Genomic DNA, 15,000 nt, shown 5'->3' with positions numbered 1-15,000 from the left:
GTTGAGATACTCGCGGAAATATCTAATTTTACAAGATAAACTGACAAAGAATACTACTATATGACATCGTAAATTTACCCCCGAACACTTTGATCACAATATATCCACAACCATAAGGTGATTTAAATTCATCTGAGCAAGATTTAATGTCACAAATACTGTATAGATAAAACACTCTATCTTTTATCAATAATCATGAGCATATCTTGAAGAAAAAGCAATCTTCATGCAACTCCCAACTTATCACAGCACTCTAATCTTTACTTTTATTTATAGAAGTTTTATAAGTTTTCTATTTCTGCACTATGTATAGAAATTACCATAATGTAGTAATTCAGTAATATTATTACCCAACATTATTGCACTTTGATCAAACAGATAAAAGATTATAAAAAATGACTAGTTATCTATAACTCAGCAGCCATGTAAGGAGAATCAGAAAGATAGGTACGCACAATACGTTACGTACAAAATCTTAAGCTTAAAAGTACGTACAAAATCTTAAACCTAAAAATGTCTTAAGATATATCCTAGAGAGAAATACCTCATGAATAGTTAAAATGTTTTTGGTGTTCATCCTGTTTATAAATATGCATATAATACATGCATTATTAAAACCTAAATGAACAAACATGTATAAAAATTTTCTTGTTTAAAAAATAAAAATATAAAAAGATTTTGTACACAACCAAATTAAAATTATAGCTATATACAATTACTGAAAAAAGTAAATTTAGTTTACTTATGGTATTGTCATGCAGAAAAAGTGAATTCACACACTCTTTATCTAAAGATACGTAATTTACACCTAAATAGCTAAATTACTTGCTCCTCTTAAATTAGTTTTGAGCCGCGTAGAAACCTGCTGAATTAATGTATGTTACTATGGTGCAGTATTGCTCTATCACTGGAAAATCTATTCCTCAGAGATGTGATTTGTTGTCTAGTCAGAATCGTATGATCATGGTGTTGTCGTTTCCTTTCTCACTGCCGTAGCCTATAGTGGAGTAGAAAGGCTTCATTTCATCCTTACAATCGAGACCTATTTTGTAACAGCCAACTTCCTTAGCCAGTAAAGTAATTGTAGACACAATTCTGAAATAATAAAAGAAAAGAAATAATTTCACAGGATCAGTGCTGTATTATACTGTATTAAAATACATATTTAACTATTTTATGCACTGATATGACAAAAATAATACAAACTTTTGAGTCAAGTCAACTGATTCTAACTTAAAATTGAAATAATTGATAATACACTTCTCTTAATTAGATATTACAGAAAGAATCTTTGTTTAGAATGTGTTTATTCAATTTGTTTAATTAGTTCCAGGCAATTGTAAAATAGCACCATTATTAGCTAATGAAAGATGCATCATTATCAAAAGGAATCTTAAAGTTAAGAAAAATAAGTATTTTACATCTGTAACATACAATGTAACGTGTGAACCGTTCTTAATCACAAGATCATAACACACACAGCAAAAGAACTAAATGAAATCTTGAAAAGTGCAGAGAAAAATATGAAACAGATATTGATGATAAATTTTTTCACCAATCCTAAAATGAAGAATATACTTATGCAACCTTAACCATATCCTTGTCGGGAGGTAATGCTTATACAGCCATCCCCTTGCCCTGTAGTTGTGCCCCCTTAGACTTCAACTTATCCTTCGCTCCCACTACCTTTCTTTCATTTTGCTGGTCATCCTCTTTTAAGTTTAACTTGACAGTGCAACAGTTGGATTCCTCCCCCGTTATAACTCAACTAAGAGTAGCTTACCCACCCCCAGCGCCAAGCCTCAAGGCACACATTCCATACATCCATTCACAGGTGAATAATAAAAGCTTTTTGGATGATTAGAATTCCTGACTAATCAGTGTATATTTTCTAAACAGATTTGTGTTGTATACAATGCAATAACTTGCTTTGTTGAACAAATTACATGCAGGCTTTAGCAATCATTATGAACAATACACCGACATTAACACAGTGTCGATCAAAAGTGTACGTCTAAATAGAGTACTGTAAATGTTTATAAATGAAAAACAAGGAATAATTTAATGTCAAGTTACATCTACCACCAAATAAATGTTTACAAATAAAGAGCAAGGAATGAATATTCTATTATAGAATTAAACATAAAATTACAGTATTATAGTACTTACAGTTTCCCAAGTTGCTTTCCTCGATACTCGTTATTCACGACTACATCCTCTAAACGCCCACGCTAAAAATTGAGAAAATTTGTCTTAATAATGGTGAGATACTGTACATTTATATTACTATACAGCATATGTAAGATGACAGCCTCAGAGACCTGTATAAAAAGTACAATTACAGTATATAGGCATAAAAAATGAAGAGCCATATAATCAAGACAAACAGGAAAGAGGATAAAATTCAGAAAAGAATTATATAAATTGATTTAAAGCAATCATAAAAACATTTCAGCAAAAAAAAAAAAAAAAAAAAAAAAAAAAAAAAAACATTAGGTATCCAAGTTTTCAAATATAATTTATTTATTAATGCACTATTAAGCACGTTGTTACACAGCGTAGACCATGGTCACCTCAGTTAATATTTTCTTACCTTTGCACAGCCTCGTATGAATTTTAATTCGCAAGCCAGGGTTGCCGAGCCCACAATCTCCCCCTTATCAGTGTCTTCAATGACAGTTACGAAGTAGTGATCTCGACAGGATTTCATCTGCTCAAATCTCTCTGAAAGAAAATCTCATGATAACACATGTCTGTGTAGCTCATTATGTACTGGATTTTGCTGTTACAAAAATGGCGCACAGTAACTTTATGCAATCTAAATAGGTTACATGATGAAATTCAAAACTACAAACTGCCTGTACAGTATTGGTAAATGATAACAAAACTATTATGGTATTCCTTTATAGAAGATTGTTAAATAAATTTATATTATTATGTACCCAATTCATTTGGCATATATAAAATATTAAGCATCAGGAAATACAGAAATAATTATTGTGAAGAATATCATGCCTCACAATAATTCACAAGACTTTGTACTAATTAAACCAGTGAAAAAAAAGAAGTCTTCTGCCAAGCCACATGTTAATGTCGCATTTGTGATCACATATTTCTCCAGAGTTGTAGAAAGGGAAATTACATATAAGAGACAACTGCATGAAATAAAAATAAATTCCCAATGAAATCTTTTTAATTCTTGAAGAAGTTTATTCATTAATTTTAGTAGTTTATATAATGATACAAAGAATAAAATCTGATCGAATATGCTCACAATAAATAAAAATAAATGATGTGAATATCCAACATCAATTGCACTTCGTATATCTAATCAGACATTAGTGTGAAGTTCATTCACTACAATATGATAACACAAGAAAGGTGTGGTGAAGGTTTTCCTCTTATCCCAGTAACTATCAGATATTATGTTACCTTATCAAATCTCAGATATGACTTGTCTTTTAAGGCTATTAATTGATAACAATTTTTTTTTTAAATGCTGAAGTTAATAAGATGAGAAAATTAATACACATATTACTGTAAATTTATTTAGCTAAAAAATTTGATTTTTAAAACAAAAAACAAATTGCATTCATTTCTTAAGACAAATGGCATTCGTTTTGAGACAAATCACATTTATTTCTTAAGGCAAATGTCATTCATTTCTTAAGACAAATCACATTAATTTCTAAAGGCAAATGAAATTCATTTCTCAAAACAAATCACATCTATTTCTTGAGGCAAATGGCATTCATTTCTCAAGACAAATCACATTCATTTCTTAAGGCAAATGTCATTCAGTTCTCAAGACAAATCACATTCATTTCTTAAGACAAATCACATTCATTTCTAAAGGCAAATGACATTCATTTCTCAAAACAAATCACATCTATTTCTTAAGGCAAATGGTATTAATTTCTCTTTAAAAATCACATTACTCCTTAAGGCAAATGGCATTAATTTCTCAAGACAAATCACATTAATTTCTTAAGGCAAAAATCATTCATTTCTCAAGACAAATCACATTCATTTCTTAAGGCAAATGTCATTAATTTCTTAAGGTAAATCTCATTCATTTCTTTAGGCAAAGGGCATTAATTTCTCAAGACAAATCTCATTGATTTCTTAAGGCAAATGGCATTCACTTCTCAAAATAAATCACATTCATTTCTTAAGGCAAATGGCATTAATTTCTCGAGGAAAATCACATTCATTTCTTAAGGCAAAGGGCATTAATTTCTCAAGACAAATAACATTAATTTCTGAAGGCAAATGGCATTCATTTTTCAAAACAAATCACATTCATTTCTTAAGGCAAACGGCATTCATTTCTTAGGGCAAATGGCATTCATTTCTTAGGGCAAATGGCATTAATTTCTCAAAACAAATCACATTCCTTTCTTAAGGCAAATGGAATTCATTTCTCAAAAATAAATCACATTCATTTCTTAAGACATAAATGGAATTCCTGAAGGTATCTATACTGTAAGACAAAAGAGTTAAAACCCTTTCTTCAAACAATCTGTATGTTTTGTAGATACAAACCATGATCATACCTGACACTTGTACTTTGATAGCGAGTCTTGAATTTTGTTATTATCCAAATAGAAGAATTGAATAAGACAAAGGCTCTGTGCAACCCCTTCCTTCATAGTATTGGAAACATTTTTCTTTCTGGGTTTTTAAGAGTAACTCTCCTCTCTGCTCCTCAAGTCTCTCTTTTATCCCTCTACTTTATCTCCCTTTCATCCCTCTACTTTATCTCTCTTTCATCCCTCTACTTTATCTCTCTTTTATCCCTCTACTTTATCCCTAAGTCCGATTTAGTCTCCCCCCCCCCTTGCTTCCCTGCAGGGTTGCATCAAAAGAACTTAATGGCCTCCCTGGTCCTAGCGTCTGACCAAATTGCCCAAAATTATCATTCTATTATCCATTTTTATCATCCAGCAAAAAAAGTTTTTCTTTTGAAAATATTGTATCCTCCTCTTTGAACAGCAATTTAAACTTACCAAAGTCGCAGATTCTTCGTTAAATGCCACATTTCTTCCTTGAAACTAAACAATATTAGCCTACGTCTATATTGAAATATTTTCATTCATGGTCAGTGAATGAAAAGTCCAATTTCACCCCCCCCCCCCCCAAAAAAAAAAGAGTAGGTAAGCATTTAGCCAAATGGCCGAAACTTATCAATCCAATTAACATTTTCATCATCCAGCAAAAAAAAAAAAAAGAAAAAAAAATCTTTTGAAAATATTACATCATCCTCTTTGAACATCAATTAAAATTTTATCAATGTTGCTCATTCTACGTCAAATGTCACACTTTCTCCTTCAAACTAAACATTATCAGCCTACTTCTATATTGAATTTTTTCATTCGTGTTCAATGAAGTTCAATGAAGAAAAAGTCCGGTTTCAAACCCCTAAAAAAGAGTGAGCAAGGCTGTGTGGCCTTGGTATTTTGACAAGATTGTAACTTGTCTTTAAATCTCTTCCACCATTATCTTCTTTCCATTTTCTTCTTCTAAAAGCATCTTCACATTCAGATTACTAATTCTATTAGCTTCTCAGTCCTTAACGTGGCCATTGCTATAACAATAACTCCAGATTCTTAGGTTGAGTGTTAAAGTTACTATTTCCTTCGTTTCATTAACCTTTCTCTATTTTATCCGGCTTTGTCTTAAAGCTTGTGGTAAGGGGGGGGGGGGCTCTGGAAGGCGTTGCCCTTCCTATATAGGCCGAGTCAGTTTTTTTCTCAACACTATAGTCATGCTAGAGTAGCCTACTTAAGCCAGTCTCCTTGGATCTTCGGTAAATATATTGTGTTGTTTCCTTCATTTACTCTCCACCATAGTCCCATGTATTGTTAGTTCATAGTTTTGTAATTTAGTTTCTAGTACGAAACATGTACAATACAGTAGTTTCTTGTATGTGTGTATTTTACACATTAATGTATAAGTAGACTAACATTTCTCATAGAATGTTCATTAATTTAAAACCTCATCTTTTGCTGTAAGAAAAAACTAGTAACAAAGTTTTCGGTGATATATATATATATATATATATATATATATATATATATATATATATATATATATATACATATATATATATATGTATATGTATATATATATATATATATATATATATATATATATATATATATATATATATATATATATATATATATATTAAAAAACAATCAAGTATCTTATCTGAATGTGCATGCATTCAGTATCAGATAACAATATTGGAACGCTTTGTAAAGAATAACCCAAAAATTAATGTATGACAGTCTCCGACACAGCATCACTAGCCTACCAATAGAAATTCCTTCTCTTGTGTTGCAAAACAGTTTTTACACTAAAAAATTCCCCCCAGGGGAAAACAGGTATCCAGTCCAGACGACCTTGTAGTTTTGTAACCTGGCTGTACCTGTAAGCCCAACTCAATCGGTCGAAGCCTCTTAGAAGGGGTAGAAAATAACGGGAACTTGGATGCAATCTCAGTTCTCGGTAGATAAACAACTTCGGAGTTCGCTCTGATCTTTTACTAACGTTTAATTACAGTATATTATAACGAAAAGTAACATTAAAATAATTTTGTATCAGCACCAAAAAAATTGTAATCAAATATATCATTATTATTAGTACTAGCTAAGCTACAACCCTATTTGGAAAAGCAGGATGCTGTAAGAGTGTAAGCCCAAGGGCTCCAACAAGGAAATTAACCCAGTGAGGAAAGGCAAAAGAACTCGGCATAAATCAACTGAATCACGCAATATCGTATTATTTCTTAAAATCAACTTAGAAAGACTTATTTCAGGAGATCAAATGTTAAAAATTGTAATATACTGTAAAACGACACCAATTCCGTGGTCTTTATTAGGTTTTGGTTGATTTCAACTTACTGATTCCAATTTTGATATTATGTAAACCGTTACTTATGACTATCCTTAACCAAAAGATAATAAAACCGATTTATTTCTAGAAAAAAATAACTTCGATACATACTGCTATACTATAAGATTCATCTTATGTAAACTTTTTGATAAAAGTTTCTCGCTCGCAAAAGAAAAAAAATAAATACAATAACAATTCTACTTCATCTGACATTGGACTATATTTAAAACTTATTGTTTTCCAATCAATCAAAAGAGCTCACTAAGTATAAATAATTAATTTATGAAATTAATCCGAAGCAAGTGGTTGCAATTTAGTTTTAGACTTACCAGGTGAAATTAGCCTGTATCCTGTGATGATTGAAAATCTTGTATTATATACAGAGAGCGGAAAGCATAGCAGTGCATGAGCATACGGATGTTCAGTGATAAACAAGGGCCCTTTAAAAGCAAATATTTCCGGGTAAGCATAAATAACAGGAGGCCAATGCGAATCTCAAAACGCAGATATTTGCGTATCCTTTTGTTACCGTCAAATGTTAACAACGAACTTGTATAATCTAGAGTTTGGTGTGAACAAATATCCTCAAAAACCTTTAAAACCTGTAGCATATAATTTGGAAAAAAACATATTCTTTAAAGCTATGAGTGCTTCTATTTTATATATAAGAAATTGACGACAACCTAATTAAAAAGAAAACAAAATCAGCAATTAAGAGCAATTAATATTAAGATGGTGTTAAACTTAAATTTTTTTTTCTTTTTTTACATGTCGGCTTAAAGTTTTGTCTGGCCATTTTTATTTTATAGTGTGTTTATGTATTAATGACAAAATTTAATTCATATATTGTTGTGTTTATGCAACACAGCCTCAACAGACGCGTGATTTAATTTATCACACCAATTAAATAAAATATGGTGGGGGGGACTTGGTACAAAGTTAGACCAGGTAAGTCTAAGATTGTGGTCTAAACTCTAATACATCAAAATAAAAATGATGAGTAAATTTAGACAAAGTAAAACAAATTTATACTTTTATCAAAACAGATATAGACTGAAGAAATCTGTGCTGCCATTTTCTAAATAGCATTATTATAGCAGAGAACACTAAAACTACTGTGTAGGAGTCTTAGCATAGCCCCAAGAGACCAATATTACGTATTACGTCAGGAAGATAAAGTGACATTGGTTGCGGAATAGCGAAGGCAGGACTCTAATCTGTTTGACCCAGGAAATTTTAAAATATTACTTTTAAATTTTACTTTTCAAATATACATAAAATTCAGAAAAACATGAGTTATAGTTAAATTTCGTAATATACCGATGTCTAAAAGAGTTCAAGAGTCAAACAAACCAAAAGAACAGAAAAATACTTCTCAAAGGTCTTGTGTTAACTCCACGTTTTCTTCAATTTCTTCATAATGAAAATAAGAGCTACCAGCGTCCCTGAGCAATCTTCCAATTAAGGAATAGGCCTAAGTTAACGAGAGAGAGAGAGAGAGAGAGAGAGAGAGAGAGAGAGAGAGAGAGAGAGAGAGAGAGAGAGAGAGAGAGAGAGAGAACAAAGCCCCATTTTAGCATCTTCCTGGTGCAAGTTGGTCTTGTTTAGAGCATAATGTCCTTGGCTAAGGGAAACGTGATAATAGACCCCGCCTTTATATCCAAACATTTATGGTGTAGTTTAATGCTATCAAAAAGAATGTCTCGTTTGTGACGATGATAAACCAGGAAGAGACGAATGTGAATGACGAAACTGTATGCAAAATATAATGAAGTTCACGTTTTGGTGGCTTGATATTTTAGTACATTCCAACACATTATAGAAAGGAATTTTGTGTGTATATATATATATATATAGTATATATATATATATATATATATATATATATATATATATATATATATATATATATATATATATATATATATATTTGTGTGTGTGTGTTTGTGTGTAAATATATAGCCTATATACGAGCGTGATGTTACAAAACTACTTTCACAAAATAGGCCTACGTGCGATTTCTGCTCACCCAAGGTTGATAGGCTTCAAATTGGGAGAGGGGTCCTTGAGTGTGAGCAAAAAAAGTTAGAAAAAAATCATCTTTTCTTCCTTTACTGCTAAATCATAGACTATTATGACGTTATATAAACGCACCGGAATGCGATCCAAGGCTAAATGTCCCAAATGTCCCTGAGATATGAACATTATTTTTATTTACCCACTAGCTACGGGAAAGTAAACAAGTGTCCAGTGGCACTTGTGAACTGTTGCGTCACTAAACTTGCTGTGAGCAAATCTTTGGAACGTTGACGTCACAGACTCGCAGCGAATAATTCCTAAGACTTCTTCGTGAGAGAGAGAGAGAGAGAGAGAGAGAGAGAGAGAGAGAGAGAGAGAGAGAGAGAGAGAGAGAGAGAGAGAGAGAGGAGGGGGGGGGGGTCTTTTATCCTGCAAGTTGCAGGACTAGGTCATTTGCAGATACAGTTATTCGTAAGACTTCTTCGTTTGTACAGGTTTTCATCCTACAAAACGTAGGACTACTGTAAGTGCATTGCTTCCTTAATTGAAACCCACACTCCTTCAATCAGTTTTATTTGTGTGTGTGTGTGGGGGGGGGGGGGGTTAGTAGGCATACTCTCTGTACAAAATTTATATTGAAAGTCTTTTCTTTTAACTGAAAGGAGATAGTTAAAAATTGGAGAGAACGTGACTTGATATATGTTGCAAACGGGATACTGGTTGGGCAAGGGACGGTGAAAACTAGTTTTGTGTGTTCCACGTTTAGAATCCAACTGTCTGTCCGTTACACCCTCTCTCTCTCTCTCTCTCTCTCTCTCTCTCTCTCTCTCTCTCTCCTAGTAAGACAGTGTTTTACGAAATCTTCCGTTCTCAGCGCGTAAATTAATAAAAATTCTTACCTTCCGATATCTATCACAAAATGGGGAGTGTTGCCCTGAAGGCGTCCTCGTACTAATTCCCTTATCTAATTACTTTCATATCTTTTATTTGCATACTTCGTTCATTAGCTTTTTTTTTGTCTTAACTATGACCTATAATTGCATGCACCCCCAAAAAAAAAAGAAAAAAAAAAAGGAATGACTAATCATAACAATAATCCATTTACCTGGAGCCACATTTCTGTATTTTTTTTTCTGTAAACACAAACCTCTATGATTTGTTTTATAAAATTTTCTTATTTACTAAGCAGTTTACGCATTTCATTCTGTAACTACAGTTAAATACGAACATATACATGTACACACACCCAGATATCTGTGTACATATATACTTACATGTTATGTACGTACACATCAGTGTGTGTGTATGTATATATGTACATACATACATACATACATACATTATATATATATATATATATATATACATACTGTGTATATATATATATATATGTATATATATATATATATATACACATATATATACATAAGTATGTGTATATATATATATATATATATGCACATATATATACATATATATATACATATATATATGCATATATATATGCGTGTGTATTTATGTGCGTGCACGCGCGCGTTCGTGCGTGCGTGTGTGTAATGGGTATAATACATGCATAACTGAATGAAACTTACCTTCAAACTTTTTCTCTGGAAATATCTCCACTTTGGTCAATTGACTCAGCAACTGAAGAAAACCTAGAAAGAAAATAAGTCTTAATTGAAAAGATGACTTCAATATTATATTTCTTCAAAGTTTACGATCGGCAAATAATAATCATAATTATAATTATTATAAAAATGCAGTACTGATTGAGGAGAAATAATAAGAAAACATATCAGTCATTATAAGGTAATGATGATAATGAAGTATAGGATGATATAAAACTCCAGATAGATAATGACAGTAGTTATAATAGTAATGATAATAATGAAGTATCGACTGAGTATAAAACTACAGCTACAATAATTAAAACTTTCCTTTGATTAGCTGTGTTGCCAAGTTTACCAAAAAGCTGATAAATTGTATGGCAACACTGCTCATAAGTAAATGATTAAAAAAATGCTATTCCTAACTGATTATCGCCCTCTCTATAGGTAACAGTGAACTTAATACTACTACTACTACTACTGCTACTACTACTACTACTACTACTACTACTAATAATAATAATAATAATAATAATAATAATAATTTTATAGCAACACTGCTCATAAGAAAGATAAAAAAATGCTATTTCCAAGTGATTATCGCCCTTTCTATAGGTAACAGTGAACTTAATAAAAAGAATAATAATAATATATTGGACAAATATTTACTTAGAAGAGATTTACATTCAAGATTCAGTTCAAGCCTATGTGAAGCAGAGCTCTTCGGGAATAAGTAAATATACCATATTTACTTATAGATATGATGTTTTGTCTGTTGATATTTTATAGTTTATATACGAAAGATTTATTTTAATGTTGTTACTGTTCTTTAAATGTATTATTTTAATTGTTAATTACTTCTCTCGTAGTTATTTTATTTCCTTATTTCCTTTCCTCACTGGTATATTTTTCATGTTGGAGCTCTTGGGATTATAGCATCGTGCTTATCCAACTAGGGTTGTAGCTTAGCAAGTAATAATGATAATAATAATAATAATAATAATAATAATAATAATAATAATAATAATACCACAGCTATTTAAAGTAAACATATCAAATATAATAATAATAATAATAATAATAATAATAATAATAATAATAATAATAATAATAATAATAATAATAATAATAATAACACCACAGCCCTTAAAGTAAACATACCAACACCTCTAATCTCCAAAATCTCATCTACCTCTACCATAAGTAATACAAGTAACCCTCACCTTTATCGTAATCGCCTTTACACAAAGGTCTTACGAGCAGCCCCTCCCCAGGCGTGGATGACGTCACGCCATTCTTCATGTGCGTAATTTTCGACCAGTCGAGTTTCTTCAGGAGGTCTGGGTTGTACAGAGGCTGCTCTAGCTCATCTGGTCCCACGCTTGGCTGCAGGAGGAGATGGATGATATTAAGATTAGGGGAAAATGATCAGATAATTGGGCATAAAATGAATACTAACAACTTAGTCTTAGAGGATGCGATAGGAACTTATGGAAAGAAATAGGGTACGTTCAGATGCACTATTCTATCTGTTTCTTTATTACCTTTTCTCACTGGTTTGTTTTCCTTTTTGGAGCCCTTGGGTTTATAGAATCCTGCTTTTCCATCTAGGGTTGTAGCTTGGCGAGTAATAATAATAATAATAATAATAATAATAATAATAATAATAATAATACCAAGAATTTACCCCAAGTCTTTTGCAGGTTTGTAGCTTGGCTAACCACAAAGATAACAAGAATTTATCCCTTAGTCTGTAGATTAAGTGGCTCCTTAGGATTGACCCCAGACTGCGGGAGGTAAATAGGAACAGTAGATAAGATTAGAAAACAGGATATATAGAATTTCTTTTGAGGTTCATATGCTTATCCAAGAGAGATTTTGGAAAACGTGTTTCGAGTCCTTAAAAGAATCGAATAATCTCTTACTAAGGGGCCACATAATTACAATCTTCTTCACATCTATAACCCATTCACGGGCTGCTTTATGAGAAAGAGCCCGTGCTGGTAAAATCATATTCACACGATTCATACAAATTATGATCTGCTCAACTTTCATTGACTTGTTTTCATGATGAATAAAAAGTAGAATAACTTAACTGATAAGTTAGAAATATCAATTTTCATAATGAATAAAAAGTATACGTAACTGATAAGTTAGAAATATCAATTTTCATAATGAATAAAAAGTAGGATAACTTAACTGATAAGTTAGAAATATCAATTTTCATAATGAATAAAAGTATACGTAACTTCATAATGAATAAAAAGTTTACTTAACTGATAAGTTAGAAATATCAATCATAAGAAATAATATACTTTTTTTCAAAGCTTCTAATTCCGTAATCGGCTTCATCGTCTTAGTTTTTTGTAATACAAATTTGATTATTATGTTACTTCTAAACCGGCAAAACTGAATTAAGGGGATTAGAGAAAGAAGTTTATATTAGATTGGACATGGAAGGAAAACTAAGACAAGCAGGGTAGGGCGAACCCCCTAATTTTAGGCTACCCTGACCTTCATGAAACGTACAATTGAACACAGGAATTCATGTAACACCTCTCTGAGAAAGTACACACTGGGCTGGTATATCTCCATCCCTCTAATAATAACACACCCTTACTGCGCGGTGAGTTCCCTGTTTGTAGCCCCGCCCACCACGTCTGCCATCTCTTCCTACACATGTTTGGTTTCTCGTCACGAAGTAAGGGTGTGACAGGGTGCACTTCCTCAGAGCGGGGTGTGCTACGAATTCCTGTGGCCAACTGTACAAGTAAATTTTGACGCAGAAGCAACGGAATTGAGAGAAACAAACATTTCAGCTGGCTTGATGCAAATGTTTTTATGTTGACCAGGCTGACATGAGCCATGCTATAGTTTATATATGACATATCTGTTTTTGACGTTGTTAATAGTTTATATATGACATATTTATTTTGACGTTGTTACTGTTTTTAGAATGATTTATTGTTAATTTATTCTCATCATTGATTTATATCCTTATTTCCTTTCCTCACTGGGCTATGTATCCTTATTGGAGTCATTGGGCTTATAGCATCTTGCTTTTCCAACTAGGGTTGTAGCTTGGCTGATAATAATAATAATAATAATAATAATAATAATAATAATAATAATAATAATAATAATAATCAGAAAACATAATCAAGAAAAAAGTTAATATTGCGTACAAACTGTGATACTCTAAATACAGAAGGAAATCGTGTACTATAAGTATCTAGCATCAGACCAAACGGAATAATTATTCCAAAAGGAAAGGCATCCTATGATAAAGAGATAAGTCAATTTCATCATTTCGATGAATATCATAAATGTCATTGGTAATCAAAAGTTACCGTAAACCGAGTAAAGTAATTTAAGTTTTCTTTTCCTATCTGGTATAAAGTTAACTATGATGAATGAAATCATTTCCAAAGGTGCAAGTACTAAGAATACGAATGCCTTCCTTTTATCTGCTGAGTTATCAGCAGCCATTGCTTGGACCCCTCTGGTTATAGCTTAATAGAGAGGGGGCTTGGGCGCTGATAATAGTATTCTTTTTATTACTAGCTAAGCTACAACCTTAGTTGGAAAAGCAGGATGCTATAAGCACACGGGCTACAACAGGGAAAATAGCCCAGTGAAGAAAGGAAATAAGGGAAACCGATAGAATAGTGTGCACGAGTGTACCCTCAAGCAAGAGAACTCTAACCCATGGTACAGAGGCTAAGACAATACCCAAGACTAGAGAACAATGGCTTGATTTTGGAGTGTCCTCCTAGAAGAGCTGCCCACTATAGCTAAAGAGTCTCTTTTATTCTTGCCAATGGAAAGTAGCCACTGAATAATTACATTGCAGTAGTTAACCCCTTGAGCGAAAAAGAATTGTTTGGTAATCTCATTGTTGTCAGGTGTATGAGGACAGAGGATAATATCTAAAGAATAGGCCCAACTATTCGGTGTATGTGTAGGCAAAGGGAAAATGAGCCATAAACAGAGAGAAGGATCCAACATAGTACTGTAAGCCAATCAAGGACCCATAACTCTCTCTGGTCAGTCTCTAGGACATTGTCCTGTTCCTTGCCTCTGCCATTCATGAGTGACCTTTAAACCCAGGTAATAAAAAATCAAAACTTCCCAGAATGAGAAATTGGTGGAAATGTAACAACTGATTTTGAATCTAAATTGGACGATTAATAAAGGTCATATGACCAGTGCTAACCCAGGGGGCCATTCACCATGGAAGTGCAACTGGGGAAAAACCACAATGTTTTACTGTGAGGTAAAAGTTAAAGAGGTCGGACAGCAAAAGGATAAAAAATAGAAACTAGGGCCAAGTAGGATTATCACTACAGTCCTAAGTTGAGTTCAATAAATTAATTATATAACATTCAGAAAAAAAGGTGTACAGTCTCTCTCTCTCTCTCTCTCTCTCTCTCTCTCTCTCTCCTCTCTCTCTCTCTCATCATTACTATTTTTA

At 32.4% G+C, this 15,000-nt stretch overlaps 2 protein-coding genes across 2 annotated transcripts in view; one reads left to right on the top strand and one right to left on the bottom strand.

Annotated features, from left to right (window-relative positions):
• Positions 1–15,000, top strand: part of CLS (cardiolipin synthase) — a 189,203-nt gene that overhangs the window by 128,421 nt on the left and 45,782 nt on the right. The gene's annotated exons all lie outside the window — the stretch shown is intronic.
• Gnpnat (glucosamine 6-phosphate N-acetyltransferase) overlaps positions 1–15,000 on the bottom strand; it is a 22,852-nt gene that overhangs the window by 2,579 nt on the left and 5,273 nt on the right. The window contains exons 2-6 of the mRNA XM_068359290.1: positions 11,750–11,912; positions 10,512–10,574; positions 2,594–2,724; positions 2,170–2,231; positions 1–1,095 (exon numbers count right to left, since the gene is read on the bottom strand). The exon at positions 1–1,095 is cut by the window's left edge and continues 2,579 nt beyond it. Coding sequence (XP_068215391.1) covers positions 948–1,095; positions 2,170–2,231; positions 2,594–2,724; positions 10,512–10,574; positions 11,750–11,912 — 567 coding nt within the window. The 3' untranslated portion in view covers positions 1–947. The remainder of the gene's footprint in view (positions 1,096–2,169; positions 2,232–2,593; positions 2,725–10,511; positions 10,575–11,749; positions 11,913–15,000) is intronic.

Source organism: Palaemon carinicauda, chromosome 35 (genome assembly GCF_036898095.1).
Source record: "Palaemon carinicauda isolate YSFRI2023 chromosome 35, ASM3689809v2, whole genome shotgun sequence".
Taxonomy (NCBI): Eukaryota; Metazoa; Arthropoda; class Malacostraca; order Decapoda; family Palaemonidae; genus Palaemon; species Palaemon carinicauda.
Note: the sequence above shows the minus strand (reverse complement) of the source record. Positions and strands in the feature narration are given on the sequence as shown.